The sequence below is a fragment of the Cucurbita maxima genome, unplaced genomic scaffold (genome assembly GCF_002738345.1).
Source record: "Cucurbita maxima cultivar Rimu unplaced genomic scaffold, Cmax_1.0 Cma_Scf00031, whole genome shotgun sequence".
NCBI lineage: Eukaryota > Viridiplantae > Streptophyta > Magnoliopsida > Cucurbitales > Cucurbitaceae > Cucurbita > Cucurbita maxima.
Window position 1 is genome coordinate 1218055 of NW_019272047.1, and position 19436 is coordinate 1237490.

The 19436-nt window shown below is 34.8% G+C and overlaps 3 protein-coding genes across 4 annotated transcripts; 1 reads left to right on the forward strand and 2 right to left on the reverse strand.

Moving 5' to 3' along the window:
* Window positions 1–2612: 2612 nt before the first annotated feature.
* LOC111466561 (protein JINGUBANG-like) lies at window positions 2613–3976 on the reverse strand. The gene has a single exon (XM_023111270.1). It carries the CDS (start codon window positions 3947–3949, stop codon window positions 2684–2686), a length of 1266 nt encoding a protein of 421 aa, XP_022967038.1. The 5' UTR covers window positions 3950–3976; the 3' UTR covers window positions 2613–2683.
* Window positions 3977–8165: 4189 nt separating this feature from the next.
* On the forward strand, window positions 8166–10518 carry LOC111466326. Its single transcript, XM_023110927.1, has 4 exons — window positions 8166–8384; window positions 8439–8568; window positions 8625–8852; window positions 9884–10518. The coding sequence occupies exons 1-4, from the start codon at window positions 8166–8168 to the stop codon at window positions 10516–10518; spliced, it is 1212 nt and encodes a 403-aa protein (XP_022966695.1).
* Window positions 10519–13448: 2930 nt separating this feature from the next.
* Window positions 13449–18012, reverse strand: LOC111466307 (D-cysteine desulfhydrase 2, mitochondrial). Of its 2 annotated transcripts, none has more exons than XM_023110911.1 (7): window positions 17735–18012; window positions 17168–17485; window positions 16119–16161; window positions 15358–15696; window positions 14239–14368; window positions 13962–14135; window positions 13449–13738 (listed from the first exon to the last, which is right to left on the reverse strand). In XM_023110911.1, the coding sequence occupies exons 1-7, from the start codon at window positions 17972–17974 to the stop codon at window positions 13504–13506; spliced, it is 1479 nt and encodes a 492-aa protein (XP_022966679.1). In that variant the 5' UTR covers window positions 17975–18012; the 3' UTR covers window positions 13449–13503. The 2 variants fall into 2 exon arrangements, with proteins under 2 accessions (XP_022966679.1, XP_022966678.1); XM_023110910.1 differs by having other exon boundaries at window positions 15358–15711.
* Between the last annotated feature and the right edge of the window lie 1424 nt (window positions 18013–19436).

The following is a 19436-nucleotide window of genomic DNA, read 5'->3' on the forward strand; positions in this document are numbered from 1 at the left end:
CATGTTTTAAAAACCTTGAGAGAAAGCTCGAAAGAGAAAGTCGAAAGTGTGGCGGTGAGCTTAGGTTGTTATAGAGCAAATTTTCATTTACTCGACTATTTCGAGAAATACATCTATCAATTCTGATTGAGGGAGCAAGTGGGAGAACATTTTTTCCCATTAAATAAATGGGACCACGTTATAATATTAAAATTTAAATTTTAAAAAATTATATTAGTAGGAGGTATGTTTTGCTTATGAAATATATTGATTTATTATTATTATTTTTTATCGTTCTTTAATAAATATTATATTCAAAATTAAAAACTTTTAAAATAGCTATTATTATTAATATATTATTTATTATTATTATTATTATTTGGCTTCTTTCATAGGAGGGGAGAGTAATTGTTGCTTCTATATTTTTAAATTTAATTAAAATTGTATCTGAAATTTATTAATCAATTAATTATTAATTAAGTTACTAAAAAATATATTATTAAAATAATAAAAGAGGTAGCATAGTTAAATTAAAATGTTTAAATTGTAATTAATGATATTAAAATAAATTGTATATTTAGATCCTAAAATTTTATTTTGAATTAAATTAAAGGAAAAAAAGTTGAAACCTTTTACATTCTATACATTTATTATAGAGAATAATTGTTAATTATGACATATTTTGTAAATTGGCAAGTTAAAGAGGGACAAAAGTGTCCAAAAATCAATATTTTAATATACTAATTTATTACCGAATGTATATAAAAGTTATACTCGTGTTTGTCTAAAATTTAGGGTGTTCGTATCGTTTGATGATCCTAACCGTTCAAATAACTCAATCTTCAGTTGAATTTTCGAGAAACCAAAAATTCTATTTGGTTCCCAATTGAATTTTTTTTGTTGAGTTCACTCGACCGAGTTTATAACCTAACGTAACGATTCCTGATTGAAACTTTTTTTTGTCGGGTTCACTCGACCAATCTGAAAATAGGGTTTATAACTTAATGTAACAATTCTTCATTGAAACTTTTTTTTTTTGTCGGGTTCGCTCGACCAATCTGAAAATAGGGTTGATAACCTAATGTAACGATTTCTTATTGAAACTTTCTTTTTTGTCGGGTTCACTCGACCAATTTGAAAATAGGGTTTATAAACCTAATGTAACGATTTCTAATTGAAACTTTCTTTTTGTCGGGTTCACTCGACCAATCTGAAAATAGGGTTGATAACCTAATGTAACGATTTCTTATTGAAACTTTCTTTTTGTCGGGTTCACTCGACAATCTGAAAATAGGGTTTATAAACCTAATATAACGATTTCTAATTGAAACTTTCTTTTTGTCGAGTTCAGTCGACCAATCTGAAAATAGGGTTTATAACCTAATGCAACAATTNCTTATTGAAACTTTTTTCTTTTATCGGGTTCGCTCGACCAATCTGAAAATAGGGTTTATAACCTAATGTAACGATTTCTTATTGAAACTTTTTTCTTTTATCTTGTTCGCTCGACCAATCTGAAAATAGGGTTTATAACCTAATGTAACGATTTCTTATTGAAACTTTTTTTTGTCCGGTTCACTCGACCAATCTGAAAATAGGGTTATAACCTAATGTAACGATTTCTTATTGGAACTTTTTTCTTTTATCGTGTTCGCTCGACCAATCTGAAAATAGGGTTTATAACCTAATGTAACGATTTCTTATTGAAACTTTTTTCTTTTATCGTGTTCGCTCGACCAATCTGAAAATAGGGTTTATAACCTAATGTAACGATTTCTTATTGGAACTTTTTTCTTTTATCGTGTTCGCTCGACCAATCTGAAAATAGGGTTTATAACCTAATGTAACGATTTCTTATTGGAACTTTTTTCTTTTATCGTGTTCGCTCGACCAATTTGAAAATAGGGTTTATAACCTAATGTAACGATTTCTTATTGAAACTTTTTTCTTTTATCGTGTTCGCTCGACCAATTTGAAAATAGGGTTTATAACCTAATGTAACGATTTCTTATTGAAACTTTTTTCTTTTATTGTATTCGCTCGACGAATCTGAAAATAGGGTTATAACCTAATGTAACGATTTCTAATTAAAACTTTTTTTATTTTTTTGTTTGGTTCACCGACCAATCGAAAACTAGGGTTTATAAACCTAATGTATTCCTAATTTTAAGGTTCTTGTGAAAATGAAGAGTATTTGATTTTTTTGTAACCTAGGCTACTTTTAAGTTAATAAGGTAACTTATAGCGTGGCTATTTGGTTGTTTACCTTTCTCGGGTTACCAACCCAACTAGCCTGAACTTAATCCGTACATTCCCCTATTAAGATTATCATAGGAATAAAAATATTTATTTTAGAATAAAAGAACGTTTATTACTCCTTCACGGTTTACTTCTCGACTATTGTAAGATTAAAAACGTTCTTCACTTTCAATTTTTATCAACCACTCGAGACGAACATTTATTTTTTTTAAAAAAATTAAAAATAATGCTTATATTCTATATTTATATAAATCCATATCTAATTATTATCTAACAAATTAAGAACTAAAAATTAATTTCTTATTAATTATCTAACAACACCATAAATAATCAAACCTTCATAATATTTATAGGCAGCCAAAAATAATAATAAAATAATAATAAATTCATATTTTAATAATTTTTTCAAAATAATAAAATAATTATAAAAAAAAACAAATTTGTTCTAATTTAATATTCCATTAAGATTCGAAAACGAGAGTTTCCAGGCTTTCAGTTCACCGTCCAGACTCCCACTGCACACCGAAACGACGCCGTTTGACAACCCGTCGGAAACCACCACCAGAGATTTCACCGGTTTCCGGTGACCCTCCAGTACTGACAAGCAATTAAAACTCCCATCTCCTACACGTCGCCAAACTCTGACCGTCCAATCGGCGGACCCACTCAACAGCAAATCCGAGACGTAGATCAAACAGAGAATCGCGTTTTTGTGTCCCCTCAATGCTCCGATCACCGCCATATGGTTCGCGCCGTCCACTCTTTCCCACACCAGAACGGACCGGTCGCAGGCACCGGAGAACAGCAATGAACCGTCGTCGTTTAACGCCAATGCATTCACCGCCGATTTGTGCTTCTCTAAAGTCGTTACCAGAATATGCCGTTTCTCCGCCGCGGGTTTCGACCATACTCTGATTCTCCGATCGGCCGATCCGGTGTACACAATCCCCGCGGCGGAGACGACCACTGCGTTTATGGCGTCCTCGTGCGCTGCCTTGACGGACTCGACGCAGCGGTGGTCGGAGCCTTGCCAGAATTTCAAACTCCGATCCCAAGAAACAGAGTAAAACGAATTTCTGTTGACGGCGAGTCCAGTGACGGCGTCGGCGTGTTGAATCCAGAGGACTTTCTTGTGACGGCGGACGTTGACGTAATTTTTCGGGAGTATGAAGCGGCGGAGGCGATCGTTGACTGTCGGGAGAGTGTTGACCTTTTTGAATTGATTATTCGTTAAATTCCAGACGCGGATTTTTCCATCTTGATGAGAAGTAAGGATTTGGGCGTTGAGAAAGGCGATTCCCTTGACGGCGCCGGAGGAGGAATCTCGAGCGTTGATTGAGGCTACGTGGGTGTAGGTGGATCGATCGTAGACGTTGATTTCGTGAGCGATGGCGACATAGAGGTGGGGACCATGGACGGCGAGATGGGAGATTGGGAGCTTGAAAGAGGCGAGGTGAAGTTGAGAAACGGCGACGTTTCCGGTATCGGTGACGGTGGGGAGAGTTTGGAGAGATGGAATGGACGGTTGGGATTGAAGGGAGAGATTGCTTTGGAGAGTGGAGCAGCTAGTGTCGGAAGTCGGTGTCGACGACGACGAAGAGTTTACCGACGTATCGGAAATTGAGAAGGAGGAGGATTGAGGCGGCGTATTGGAGTCGGCGGCGGTAGCAGTGGCGGTGGCACAGGGGATTAGCCATGATCGGACACTCATGCCGGCGGGAAGAGGGAGATGAAGAAATGGTAATGGCAGCGAGATTGCTTGGGGAAGGGTATATATAGAGAATCCGGAATAGGAAGATGCCCATTAAGAGACTGCCACGTGTCAATATTGTCACAATCCCCCCTGCTCTAACATGACAGCAATTGTGTGACACTTATTCCAACTAAGCAAACAAGTCAGCAGTGAGAAATTTGGACGTTATGGACAACGACAACGTATGTTCAGGCATCGAGTCGAGAAACAGTTTATAAAACGTGAGCGAGAAAATACATTTGAAAACGACTTAAAAAATTTAAGAAAGCAACATTATATGACTATAAACAAATAAAGAAGTACCACGACTTAGATAGCATACAGCTCAGGGTAGGGATATATGGTAACGGCTCAAGCTCACAGCTAGCCAATATTGTCTTCCTTCGACTTTTCCTTTCAAACTTCCCCTCAAGGTTTTTAAAATGTGTTTCCACACTCTTATAAATAATGTTTCGTTCTCCTTCCTAACCAACGTGGAATCTCACAGGTACCAGGTACTGTTCAATCCAATCTAGTTTTAGAATCCATGAAGCAACATTATATGACTATAAGAGTGTTTGAGCTACAAAAAAAAGTGAGTGAGGGGTTGTTACTCGAGACGGCGAAATTACTATTTTAGCCTTCGTTATTTTATCGAACGGAGAGTTAGAGTGAACGTGGAGAAGGGCAAGATAGGTCATTTGGAGTGTGAGGAAGAAGGCAAGTGGAGGCTGTTCAAACGCGGCTATGGGAATACTTAGTTTATTTTTGTTTGAAGCTTCCTCTTCACATCATCTGTTTGTTTGTTCTATGGTGTTTATGAGGTCCCCTTGAGGCTATGGCAGTGCCGGGAAACCACCAATGGACCACCAAATTAAAAATAATAATAATAATTGTTATTATTATATATTTAAATTTCTTAACAAAATATTTCTAATTTTAAATTCTTAAACTTTTTTAAAAATTAAAATTAAAAAAAAATTATAGTGATTAATAATTTGTGATAAGATATAATCACTACAAAGGAAGTAAAATTTAGATTATCTTGTTGATCGAATATCTCAAGGCAAGAACATGGTTCGATCACGTCTAGCTTGAATGATTCTTGTTGATCAAATATCTCAAGACAAAAACACTTGTCTGAGATTCGAATCACTCCACAAGCAAGATTGATCATGTCGAGCTTGAATGATTCTACATGCAACCTAAACTACATAGAATTGCAAATAAACTTAGTCATTGGCTAAAGAAAACCACAAATACTTCTTTTACTACATTTTCCAAGTCTCTTACAAAAACAACATACATGGCTTTATATAGCCTCAAAATGAAACTGCTAAAGGCATTCCAAGAGTTGTAACATTCATTCTTAATGACCTTAATTAACCATGATCATGTAATTGTAACCTAAAGTAAATTAAAAGTCTTAAAATACATTAATGAAATACAATAACTCTAAATTACTCTAAATGGTAATCCACCCTAAATTCAAAACATGAAACTTCATTCTTCTTCAATGTGACATGAATTGAAATATCTTTTGATAATTTCAACAATATTTTCTTCTCATCTTCATTGAAGCATATTGTATGATTGATGTCTCTTGGTTCATATCAATTTGTTTCAAAATTACTTTTAATTTTTTTATAGGCTAAATCAATAAAAATATCACTGGATCTATTACTCTGTCTAAAAAGAATTAAAAAATGTTTAACATCTCGTAAATTCTCTCAACTTTTTAATATTAATTTTAAAAATTCAAGGTTTTTTTTATTTTTAGAAAAGGTTTTTCGTCCGTATATTAACAATAAATACTTTTTTTAATTTTTTTTTTAAATGGGTTAAAGGGGTTAATACTACCTTTAAAATTTTATAGTTATTTTTTAAGAATATTAACAATAAAAATATTTTTAATTTTTTAAAAAGGATATTAATAAAACTTTTTAAAATTTCTATAAATTTATGGGTATTTTTAGAATAAAATTTATTTTTTTAATTATAATAAATATAATTACTACTAAATTTTATGATTAATTTAAAGTTTTAATTATGGATTAATTTCCACTAAATTTGAGACTTTTTTTTATTCTTTATTTATTTGTTTTTATCTCTTTAATTTCATAATCATGTTGAGGGGTGACATTTACTTTCCTAATATTAATATTGACCAATGGGATTATTTTCTTTTTCCCCTTTTTAACCTTTTCATCCTTTTTGTGGATTACTATTCTTAGCTGACTTATCCATTATAAATAATAAAATATTGCATTTAATGCAATATTATTTTTTTTTAAATAAATGCAACTTGTTAAAGTTATTTATTCTCTTGCAGCAAATCATTTTACAAAAAAAGAAAAAAAAAAATCTAAACACTTTTCAAAATATCATTTTTATATTAGCATCAAACTCGATATTTAAATATATATATATATATATATATATATATATATAATATTAATAATGTCTATTGAATGATGAAAGTCACACCTCAGATAAAAAAAATACTCTCTCCATTAGTATAAGGCATTTTGGGAAGCCCAAAGTAAAACTACGAGAGCTTACTATAAAAGCTTATGTTCAAAGTGGACAATATGATACGATTGTGGAGAGTCGTGTTCGTCTAACAATGTCCATCAACCAACTTACGTTTCTCAATGTTAATGATATTATATAAAAATGAATAATAAAAACTAAAATTTTTATTTTTAAAAATGTTTAAAAGTTAAATAATGATATTAGTAAGAGAGAAAAATTAGTTTTTAATATTTTTATTTTAGGTTTAAGAATTAGAATTTTATTATATTTTTTAATTTTAGATAATTAACAAATAAACGATTCATTTATTTAATAACTTTTTTGTCAAAATAAATTAAAAATATATTTAAATAAATTATTATTAATTTATTTCTAATAAAATTTTAAACTATATCAATTAATTAATTGAATTTATTTAAAATAAATAAATTAAGAAATGAAATGTTATAAAAAAATTTATACAAACAAATAATATTTTTTTAATTCACATAGTTACTTAGATAATTAATTGTTTTTATTTAGTTTATTTTTATTAAGTCAAACTATTAAAATTATTCTAACTAATAAATATTTTAAATTTTAAATTTATTTAGTCGTGAAGGTTAATAATTATTCTTAAACAAATTATTTAAGAAAAAATAATAAACATAAATATTTAAAAAAATAATTTTTTAAAAACAATATAAGTAAATAAAAGAAAAATAAGAACAATAATAATAAACAAATAAATAATTGGGTTCGGGGACTTCACGCAAGAATGGGAATGGGTAAAAGGGATAATCCTTGTCCTCGCTTCTGTTTAGCCAATGGCTCTTCATTTCCGATCTAAATAGAGACTCTCTCCCGTTGAAAGTTGATCTACTAGTTCTTTCTAACGGATTCATATCATTGGGCTTGGATGGGCGTTGGGAATGTTGAGATATGATTCAAAGTATTCAAAAAAGATATGATTCAGAGTAGTTGAGATATGATTCAAATATTCAAACTACCCAGATTTTAAGAGATTTTTGGAGATTGTTAGTAGATTTGAATTTTTCTAGATTTCGATGATTTATTATTTTTGGTACAGTGTATAGGAATTGTGTAACCCTTTAAGCATTAAGTCAGTAGATAATAATAAAGCACTGCAGCATTCATCTATTCTATCTATTCTTATCTCTTTCACTATTTCTTTTTCCAACAATTTTGGTATCCGAGCCAAGTTCGTTCGACACGAGGGCGAGTGATTATTTTCTTTCACAAAACAAAAATGGCAATAGCTGACTTTTCTTCCTTTGCACCGTTGTTACCGATCTTTAATGGTGAGAAATATGAGTGGTGGAGCATCAAGATGAAGACCTTGCTCAAATCGCAGGAGCTATGGGACGGTGGAGGATAGGTTTGTTGATGTATTAGAACCCACAATGTAAAAAAATGAGAGACTAAGAGAAACCAAGAAAAACGATGCCAAGGCTTTATTCATTATTCAGCAAGCAATTCATGAGACTAGCTTCTCACGAATTGCAGCATCAACCACATCAAAGCAGGCATAGTCAATTCTACAGTAGGAGTTTATAGGAGATTCAAAGGTCATGACAGTGAAATTGCAATCTGTAAGACGTGATTTCGAAACTCTACTCATGACGAATGGCGAATAAATTGTTGATTTTTGTCAAGAGCAATGACAATAGTCAGTCAGATGCGTACTTATGAAGAGAAAATTTCAAACGAAACAATTGTTGCAAAGGTGTTGAGAAGCTTGACTCCAAAGTTTGACCATGTGGTGGCTGCCATAGAAGAAGCTAAGGATCTATCCATACTCTCCGTTGATGAATTGATGGGCTCGCTTCAGGCCCATGAGACAAGAATCAATAGAGCATCAGAAAGGAACGAAGAAAAGGCACTATAGGTGAAGGAGACAACAACAACAAAGGAGAAAATATTCATTTAGCAGGTAGAAGTCATAGAAGAGGAGGATTTCGCAGCTTCCATGGTGATTGTGATAACAGGGGTAGATGGAGAAGTGATGGACAGAGACAATTCAATAAACAAAGGAATGTCATACAATGTTACCATTGCAGAAAGTATGGGCACACAAAATCTGATTGTTGGTATAAAAATCAACGAATGAATTTTGCAGCAGATAATGAAGAAGAAGAAGAAGAAAAGCTGCTTATGGCGTGCATGGATACTAATCCAAAAAAGGATGACTTATGGTTTGTTGATAGCGGATGCTCGAACTATATGACAGGCACCAAATCTTTATTTAAAGAATTTGATGAGACGCAAAAAATTAAGGTGCAACTTGGAAACACAAAAGAGATGCAAGTTGAGGGAAAATGTACAGTGAAAGTCGAAATCAGTCATGGTAAGATAAAACAATTAGATAATGTTCAATTTGTACCTAATTTAGGATATAATTTATTGAGTGTTGGACAATTGATGACCGGAGGACATTCAGTTCTATTTGATGACAACACATGTGTCATTACACATAAGAAATCAGGCCATAAAGTTCAAATTGTCATGACTTCAAATAAGATGTTTACACTTGATATTTCTAACATGAAGGATTTTGCTCTTGCTACTAGCACGAAAGATGACTCAACATTATGACATCTCAGATATGGACATCTTCATATGAACGGCCTGAAAATACTCAGGAATAAAGGTATGGTTTTCAGATTACCAAGAATTGACTCAACTAATTTATGTGAAGGATGCATTTGTGGCAAGCAGACTAGGAAGTCCTTTCCTATTGGAAAAGCTAGAAGAGTTTCACATTGTCTAGAACTAATTCATGCTGATTTATGTGGGTCAATGCAAACGAAGTCCTTGGGTGGGAGTATATATTTTTTACTATTCATTGATGATTATAGTCGCATGAGCTAGGTTTACTTCCTACCACATAAGTCAAAAACTTTTCAGAAGTTCCAGACTTTTAAAGCTACGGTAGAGAACCAAAGTGGCTGTCACATTAAAGTTCTTCGAACAGACAGAGGTGGCGAGTTCATATCTAAAGATCAATCTGTTTTGTGAAGACGATGGCATCCAAAGGGAATTAACAGCTCCCTACACTCCAGAACAAAATGGAATTGCTGAACGAAAAAATCGAACTATTGTGGAGATGGCAAGAAAGTATGTTACAAGCAAAAAGACTTCCAAACTAATTTTGGACAGAAGCCCTAACAACATCTATTTATCTATTAAACATCTCACCAACAAAGGCGGTTATGAATTGAACTCCTTATGAAGCAAGGCATGGAAGGAAACCATCTGTAAGTCATTTACGAATCTTTGGTTGTGTTGCTTATGTTTTTGAAACATCCTCAAATTCATCAAAAGCTTGATGAAAAATCTGAAAAATGCATTTTCATTGGCTATTGTACTCAATAAAAGGCATATACAACCCCATCAGTGAAAAGATTTTAGTTAGAAGGGATGTAATATTTAATGAAAATGTGAGTTGGGATTGGAGTAAAGAACAAGAGCAGCAAAAAATTACAGTTGAAGTTTCTCCAAATGAAGAGACAAGGGTAAACTCCAGTGCATCTCCTAGTGCCTCCACTGCCACGCAGAGTGTGTCAAATTCATCATCTTTAGCATCACTAAACAGCAATTCTTCTCTTGAAGAACTTTCAGATGAAACACCTCCAAGGAAGTATAAATGTTTAGCTGACATATATGCATCATGTCAATTTGCTCTTACTCTTTCAGACCCTATGAATTATGAAGAAGCAACTGAAAAAGAAGACGGGAAGAAAGGCATGGCAGTAGAGATGCAGTCCGTTAAGAAAGATGGAACATGGGATATGGTTGACCTACCAAACAAAAAGTTTTATGGAGATTTACAAGAAGAGGTTTATGTAACACCGCCAGAGGGATTCATAAAGAAAGACAAAGAAACAAAGGTATACAAGCTGAGACAGACATTGTACGGGTTAAAGCAGACATATTTACGAAGGTCTTGTCAAAAGAAGAGCTCTGTACTTGACATCTGCAACTTTAAATCAAAGGGGAGTGTTGAGATATGATTCATATAAGCTGAGACAGACATTGTACGGGTTAAAGCAGACATATTTACGAAGGCCTTATCAAAAGAAAAGCTTTGTACTTACATCTGCAACTTTAAATCAAGGGGGAGTGTTGAGATATGATTCAAAGTATTCAAAAAGATATGATTCAAATATTCACACTACCAAGATTTTAGGAGATTGTTAGTATATTTGAATTTTTCTAGATTTTGATGATTTACTATTTCTAGTCCAGTGTATAAGCTATAAATACGGGAATTGTGTAACCCTCTAAGTAGTTGAGATATGACAATAATAAAGCATACAGCATTCATCTATTATATCTATTCTTATCTCTTTCACTATCCCTTTTTCCTTGGAAAAAGGGATAGTGAAAGAGATACGAATAGATAAAATAATCAAAGCTGCCATGCTTTATTGTTTTCTGACTCAATGCATAGAGGGTTACATAATTCAAGTATTTATAACCTTATAGACTGGATTAGAAATAGTAAATGATGGAAATCTAGATAAATTCAAATCTACTAACAATCTCATAAAATCTCTTAAAATCTTGGTAGTTTGAATATTTGAATCATATCTCAACTATTCTCAATTATATCTTCATTTTGAATACTTTGAATCAAACAGGAAAAAGGAATAACTCTTGTCCACGCTCCTGTTTAGCCAATGGCTACCCATTTCCTATCTAAATAAAAATTCTTCTCATTAAAGGTTGATCTACTAGTTCTTTCCAACGGATTCACTTCATGGGGCCAAGATCCATAAATTTTTTGTTTCGACAAAGTTGGAAATAAAAAACGTGATGTATGTAAGCAAATTGCTTATTAATGACAATGGGGACTCCATAGGATAATCACATTTCATTTCATATAATTAATAAAGCTTTTATCATCATCTCCATGCATATCTCCGTATAGATTGATTCCCTTCGAAATTGTGTAGTTCAAACCAGAGTTTGGCTGCATTTAATACTCGAGGGTCCTTGCTGTAGCACAGGCAGCAGGCCATTAAACAATGACTGATTGTGGTTTGAAAGGAATTGTTTTTTGGTCCAGTTTCAAGATTTTTCTCCCAACTGTTCATCAGTCTTCAAGAAAATGCAGTGTCGGCTGTTGGTAGAGGGAAAAAAGTGTTAGCTTTTTTCGTTGGGAAGACAAAACGTGATTGAGAAGTGACGGAGAAGGAAACGAAATTGTGAGATCTCTAGGTTGGAGTGAGGAATAGAGCATTTTTTTTATAAAGGATGAAAACATCTTCCTAGCATTTTAAAAATCTTGAACGGAGCCCGAAAGGGAAAGCTTAAAAAGGACAATATTTGCTGGCGGTGGGTATGAGCTATTACAAATGGTATCAATTGAGAGATCCCACATCGATTGGAGAGAGGAACGAGTGCTAGAGAGGATGTTGGACTCTAAAGAGGGTGGATGGTGAAATCTAATCCACATCATTATTGGAGAAGAGAATGAAATATTCTTTATAAGGATGTGAAAATTTCACCCTAACATACGCATTTTAAAATCTTTGAGTAGAAGTCCGAAAGGAAAAACCTAAAGAGAACAATACCTACTAGCAATAGGCTTGAGCTGTTGCACAAATAATACAAATAATACCCGCCTTGTTGTGTGTATTTCCATCACATGCATACAGGACCTCATGATGGGCTCCTCTCCATCAACATTATATGGTTGGACAGTTTGAAAGCTTAAGATCAACGTCATTTATTATCATAGACTTGGGTTAATGAAGATGATTGATCAATACAGCAATGTGATCAAATGCACTTGTGCAGATATTTTAAGGCTACATGATTTAGATATGCTAAGACTATCTCTAACGCCCTTGATCTAGGATTTTAAATCCGTTACGGATGGTATCAGAGACGAACCTCTCCTAATAGGATGCCCTTCGGAGGAACCTCTAAATCCGTTAACGTTATTTAAGCCACAACATCCGGGGAGGGACCTTATCATTTCAGTTACCCACCACTGCTACAACTATTTCCCTGCCCAATGACACACCCCTCTAGGAAAAGGTACTTTTGTAAACTAGTATCAACAATTGGTTTATCTTTTGAGACTTTATAACTTAGACAAGTAAGGAAGGGAGGGAGGCATTTTAGTGTTCACAAAGCACATTTTACGTTGAGATGAATTTTCAAGACATGACCGTCACTACACTCCATTCTTTAACCATGACTCCCTTGTTGAATACAACTCTCCGTGAGAAACACTCCCACTCTTTATTACCACCAATTGAGAAGAGATTACAAGACACTTTGTAAAATACTACTATTTTGTATTTCTTGAGATGAAAACCTAGGTAGGGTGGGGGTATTTATAAGCTTACGCAATCTACTCCTAAAAAATCTAAATCTCTTCCCTAAAATATTTAGATTTGGGTCTTCTTGCCCCATCCTGTCACCCCTTCTGCAGAGGGTTACTCCCAGATACGTGCCAGCGCGCCACTAAGGGACTTTAACGAACACTGGCTTGACTCGCTCTGAGAACCGGTGTCAGACTGTACCCCGGTCCATCCTACAGCCAGAGAATCCAGATAGATTTTGCGGCAAGGTCAGGCAACAACCACATCTAGGGAGAGGTTTTCATACCCTTATAAAAAAATATTTTGTTCCCAACTGATGTGGGATCTCACACCAGCCCTCCGACAAAAAACTTCCGACAAAAAACTAGCTAAAGGCAACTCCAAAGAATGTAGGCCAAATGTGCATTTGACTTCCTAAATGTGGATGATGATAAAGCTCAAGTGACATAACACTCCGTGAAACTTTTTAGACATCATAATAGCATGAAGGATTAAAACATATAATTGGTCAAATATATATGCACACGTATGCATACTAATTTATCATTTTATTAACTTGCCAGGGTGCACTCATGCCATACATATTATCAAACAGATTGCGGAGGTTAAGGGATAGAACTCGATTGCTTTTATAAAACCTGACTTGCTATTCTACAATTGTTAAACATTTTTGAGGTTGTTAAAGTAAGATTTATACCTTTGAGCTATTCCAAACATGCCTAGGGTACCACCAGTGTGAAGCATCACCACATCTGCTTTCACTTTGGCTCCCTTTTGAGAAAGAAAAGTAGCCATTTCCCAAGCAGCTAGAGTGTAAATAGGGTCAACAAGAATACCGGTTTCCTGAGCAATTTGTTTGCACGTCTCCACTTCACCAACCAGCACATTGCCAAATCTACAAGATGGGATAGAGAATATAACACAGACGCAGCCTAATTCAATTACTACGATATTATTATGTTTGGAAACCTCTAGTTTTTGCTAAAATGAATATGATTTAAACGTAATCTTTGCAGGTCTATTAACTCACCGAGCCAGTTCTGAATACCACCATAAATGCAAGCCTGGAGAAAAATAATTTACGGTAGAAGAGGTCAAGATTAGAACGAAATACTCACTTTCTTGGACGGAAACGCTCTACCCAATTTACAATTCCGCCATTTACTTCATCCTCGCCTAGGCCAACAGGATAGCCAAAATGCTTCTTGAATTCAGAAATCAAACGCTTCTCCTGCCGCTTATACCCATCAATTCTATCAGCCAGCATCACTGCTGTTACCTCCCACGGGAGCCTAGCAGGAATGACAAAAAAAGAGTGTTTCAATGAAAATTAGTAAAAGTTAGAAACTAATGCAATTCCCAGATGGATTTCACCAGACAGATCAGTGTACACACTCTAAACATAGAGCTCCAAGACCCAAACCAATAGCAGTCGTCCCAGTACCAGCATCAACGACGAACTTAATAGCCCTCTGTTTCCCAAGTAAATGATCCTGAGAAAGGTAGTTCACCAATCGAATTAAACCTACAAAAGCGTGAACTTTTAGCAAGGAAAGAATGCCTGAAAAGAAATACGAACAAATAAAGACTTGGTCTAGATAAGTAATTGTGTATACATTATGATAAGCACATTGCTTCCTTAGCGAAAAATAAAAACATGCTAAATAAAGATGGAAGTAAAAATAATCTTGAGGAAGTTTACAGCTTTCCAGAATTGTGATTTAAGGAACTTTCAAAACACAAGTTCTTTGGATTTTCTTTAGCCCTCTAACTTTCAGGTGAAACAGAATAGAATAGAGTTCAAAAACTTTATTTAATCTTCCCACCAACGTTCATATTTATGCCTGAGTATCTGATCAAGCCATTCTCGTACATACTAACCATAGAACTACATCATTGCACCGAGTTAGTCAAACTGGAAGGCATATTTTCATGCAAGATTTTGTTTTATCCATATCAAGTCTGCAAGTCAAGGTTTGCCAACAAGCAATATTCAAATATAACTGCAGCATGTAAACACAAATCCTGGAAAACGACAAACAAAAATGCTTCCCCATAATGTTTAAATGGCTGCCACAAAGTCTAGATTCGAATTTCATATCCACGCCAATGTTACGGAAATTCATTTCAGGACCAAAACTAAAAATGTAAAACAATCCCTCATGCTGAGGGTCAAAAGTAAATAGGTGTTAATTCATCGATTAACTCAAAATCTTAAACTGATTGATTATGCTAAATTTAATTATGTTAAACACTCCAACACTCTCCCTCATTTGTGGGCTTAAAACATTGTAGAAGACCGGGTAAGTAAACAATATTAGTTGGAAAGGAAATGACATTACAAGGTTACAAACTCAAGACATTCTACTTTGATATCATGTTAAATCATCAATCAACCTAAAAGTTTAAGCGGATGGGTTATAATAAATTTAATTATATCGATGCTCAAACAATATGTAATATATGCCTGATGGAACGTGTACACTCACTTTAGAAAGAATGGTTTTCAGTTACCTAGCAAGGCAATTGAATCTCCAGCTCCTTCATTGATAATTATGACCTTTCTTTCATGCTTTCTAGCCCTTATATGAAAATCATAATCAACTTGCACAGAATTTGTAGTAGAACACGGTTGCTTCATGATAGAAGATTGAAAAATATCATCGAACCATAAGATACTACCACTACTGCCAGCAACCAACTCAGCTCGAGTCTCGAGCATTTTTTCCCTATTGGCATAAATAGATCTGGGAACATATGTAACGTTTCCATATATAGTTGACATTAAGTTGTATCCAGTTAGGAGTTCTGGTTGCTCCCCTCGTAGAAGTAAATGTGACCTCAGACCTCTTTCTGCACATAAAACAGCTGAAAGTAGAAAATCAGTACGCAGAAACAAATTTCTACCAGGCTCAATTTCGCCTCGAGATGGGAGTAAGGAAGACAAAGAAGATGAGAGGGAAAAGATAGATGTTAGTATAAATATCTCGTTATATATTCTACACTTTTTAGATACGTTTTGTGTCAGTTTTAAGTCTTTTGGAGTAAATTATAGCACATATATTATTTTGCGGGGAGAAAAATATATGTATTTAAGAAAACGTCCAAGCACCGTGGCACGAGTGAAGCTGAACCAAATGTACCCTAATGCTTGAGAACACCATCTTTTTCTCGTCACTCCGCTAAAACTTGACGTAATATACTAGTGGTTTTACACTTGGGCAAAGAATAGAGAACGAAAAGGAGATAAGTTTTTCACACAGGAAAGAACCTACCAGTAGCAGCTGCATGTGCACTTTGACAACCCCCACATGTAACCTATAAAATGGTTCAAATTCAGTGTATTGTTCCTGTTCCTACGGGCTAATAGGTGGCATGATTCAGAACTGGCATAGTTATGAGCAAAACTAAACAAAATAAAGAGTTTTGGTTCCATCAACTCCAAGAAATGTAGATGAACTTATACGCCAAATGCATCCTCTAAACAAAAATTTAAGAGTGATATCAATGCCAATCATCAGCAGCTATCTGCATAATATAAAATGCTTAAAGAAGACATATTTTTATGACCCTGAGAGACAATAAACACGTATCTCTCACAGAGTCCCACATCATACACAATCACGTCACAAACAAAAATAAACAAGAAATGACGGTATTTAAAGGATAATAGACTTGAATCTTATTATCTTTCTCATTTAATTCAGCCTAGAATGGAATAACTAACTGATAGAAATTCCTAAAACTAAGGAATCCACTGCTCATAAAATCTATGGTAATAGTAATTAGAAACTTACTTGACTAACTGTGAGATCTCATGTTGGTGGAGGAGGAGAGCTAAACATGTTTTAAAAACTTTGAAGCAAAAAGGACAATATCTACTGGCTGGCTTAGACAGATACAGGTAACTAATTAAACCTAAATTTGGATATATTTAAAGTAAGAATATCTAAATACTACATTATTCTTTTTTTAAAATATAGTGAGCTTAGCACGCACCTAGACTAATCTCGCAAGACAAACACTTGATCCTACCACATTTGGATGCCAAGAAACACCTAGAATATTAAATTCTAGGCAGGTGGTCACCATGGATTGAATTTCTTTCCCTCAAAGCCTTTTACTATTCAGCACAAAATACAGAATAAATAAAATAAAAAAAGACCAAAACTCATCGTCCATAAGCATTCTTTTCTACAACATTCCACCATTTCAACAGATATTAATGTATGGAAACTTGTATAGAAGTAACATTCACTGCAGCCCTTGAACAATCAATTCAACAGAAAAGCTTCCTGATATGCCCAAAGAGATATAATCTTACCACATCCGTCACTAAATTATCTTCAATAAGAGGTAGAAATCCATCTAGTTTTCTTGCCTTGTTGCCATTTATCAGCGGATGCAACAAATCATCCCTAACAACATAGAATGACTGCTCTGAAGCATTTTCTCTCGCCAGGTCATTATACGTACAAATATTAGTATCTACTGCCAAGCACGAGTGATTGGCTGGTGAATCTTTAATATCTGTACCTTCAGTTGATAGAATAACTTTGTTTATTTTGGAATCAGGGTTAGCCAACGCCCATTTTCTGTCCAATAATCTCGCCACGAAATCTTCACCACCAAATTGGACAACCTACCTACCAGAATAATCCATCACTATTTGTACTCCAAAAACAGAAAATGCAAAACAGATTCGTACTGCTATGAGTTAAGACGAAGACAACTGATGAACAATATCAACAAATTTTGGTTTCGAGTGAGAATGAGCAAATCACCATTAGTTATAAGCTTTTCTGAACTCGCTAGTGTTGTGAATATGGCTATCAACTCAGAATCTAAGATTATGCAAATCCTAAGAAATTGAATCCAGTAGAAAGTAAACCTGTGAGCTATAGGTAAGCTTGCGCGAGTAATATTCGTTGTCCATAGCTACTTTAGCAGTTTTGCTGTGAAGAAGGCGACGTTTTGTAGCCCTGAAAAAGAATCCAGACCCTCCCACTCTCGACTGAACCACCGTCCTCCGTGGCCGGAAAACGCTGGAAACATTGCGGGGCCAATTGGGTGAGCTCGTGAAGCTACCAACGGAGCACGCACTCGCCATTTTGGGTATGGCTTGCCTCATATTTTCCCGCTATCAGCATTCTGCTGCGCCTTCCTTCACATTGGTCTATAAAAATGGAATTTAAAGAAATATATATATATATACACACGACCCATGACCTTACTTTTACCAATATGAAGTGTTAGACGAACACGACTCTCCATAATAGTATGATATTGTCCACTTTGCTCTCATGGCTTTCCTTTGGGCTTCCCCAAAAGCCTCACACAAATGGATAGCGTATTCTTTTATTATAAGCTCATGACCCTTCCTAAATTAACTTATATGAGACACTTACATCCAACAAGAGAAACTCCATGTTGGGTAGGAAAATGCAATCACATGCAACATGGTGGGACCTATATTTTCATAAAAACGTCATGGTATGGCTTGTTCAAGAGAGAGTTGGATGTGTAGTATTTCCCTATACACGACCCACACGCGCGCACATAGACTCATTAGGTAGGCTCGTATACGTACTTCTTGGGTCATTTCGTTGAGCTACTGCATGCTCATGCTACTAGACACCATAGAAAAAAAGGGCCCACACAATATCATGGCAAGCATAGATAACATAAGGTAAACGTTCGTACTAATCATAAATACATGAGGTCCCCATAGCTTAAAATCATGGCATAAATTTATGATGCAAATCAAACCTCCAATACATTCATGACATAATGAGCCAACCAGACATGCATATCTTTCATCATTAACCTACATGGCTTCCTCATGTCTCGTAGTAATTGTGTTAACCTAGTAACACAACGTGTAACATGACATAACACAACATAGCATAGTTTATAACAATGGCATGGCATGACATAACACTTACTAACAATCATAATCATGATACGTGCAGGGCCACAAGACACGTATTACCACACATCACAAAAGTCGTCCAACCAAGCTATTAGCAAAGACTCTTACATGAGTTTGCTCCTCAAATTCTTATTCAATCCAATGTGGACCCACGACATCGAGGTAAGACATAATATTCGATTCAAGTCATCTAACAGTGTCAACTAAATCAACCTTTAGCTAAAAAGTAACTTGATTGACCAAAGAGAGATCATACTGACCTTAAATTCTCGTGAAAGCATTAAAAAAAAAAAAATAAAGGAAGACTCCGAGACGATTCATGTTAAGAAAGGGTATGAGATTTCAAATAGGTCAACGCCGAGTCGAATACATCAAATATGCCAAGCCGAAGTGAGCCGAGGACAAGCCACAATTGAGGGGCGACTGGTGTCATAGTGGCTCTCTTGCATTAGCAGGATAGCGATTGTGCGGTACTTGTTATAATCCAATAAACAAGTTAGCCATGCGAAATTTGGATTGTACTGACAATACCAACCTATGCTCGAACTTCGAATCACGTTTGAGAGAAATTTTTAGAAAACGTGAGCGATGAAATGAGTTAAAAACAATTTTTTTAAAAAAAATAATATTATAAGCTAAAAGCAAATAAGCAACAATAAAC

Excerpts from the sequence above, each read along its gene's own strand:
- LOC111466561 (XM_023111270.1), bottom strand. The coding sequence starts at position 3,949 with ATGAGTGTCCGATCATGGCTAATCCCCTGTGCCACCGCCACTGCTACC.
- LOC111466307 (XM_023110910.1), bottom strand. The coding sequence starts at position 17,974 with ATGAGGCAAGCCATACCCAAAATGGCGAGTGCGTGCTCCGTTGGTAGC. Across the intron at positions 15,712-16,118 it reads TGCACATGCAGCTGCTACTG|CTGTTTTATGTGCAGAAAGA; the intron begins GTAGGTTCTTTC and ends TTCTACTTTCAG. Across the intron at positions 14,369-15,357 it reads AGATTCAATTGCCTTGCTAG|GTTTAATTCGATTGGTGAAC; the intron begins GTAACTGAAAAC and ends ACGCTTTTGTAG.
- LOC111466326 (XM_023110927.1), top strand. The coding sequence starts at position 8,166 with ATGACAATAGTCAGTCAGATGCGTACTTATGAAGAGAAAATTTCAAAC. Across the intron at positions 8,385-8,438 it reads CAGAAAGGAACGAAGAAAAG|GTAGAAGTCATAGAAGAGGA; the intron begins GCACTATAGGTG and ends TTCATTTAGCAG. Across the intron at positions 8,569-8,624 it reads CAATGTTACCATTGCAGAAA|CAGATAATGAAGAAGAAGAA; the intron begins GTATGGGCACAC and ends TGAATTTTGCAG.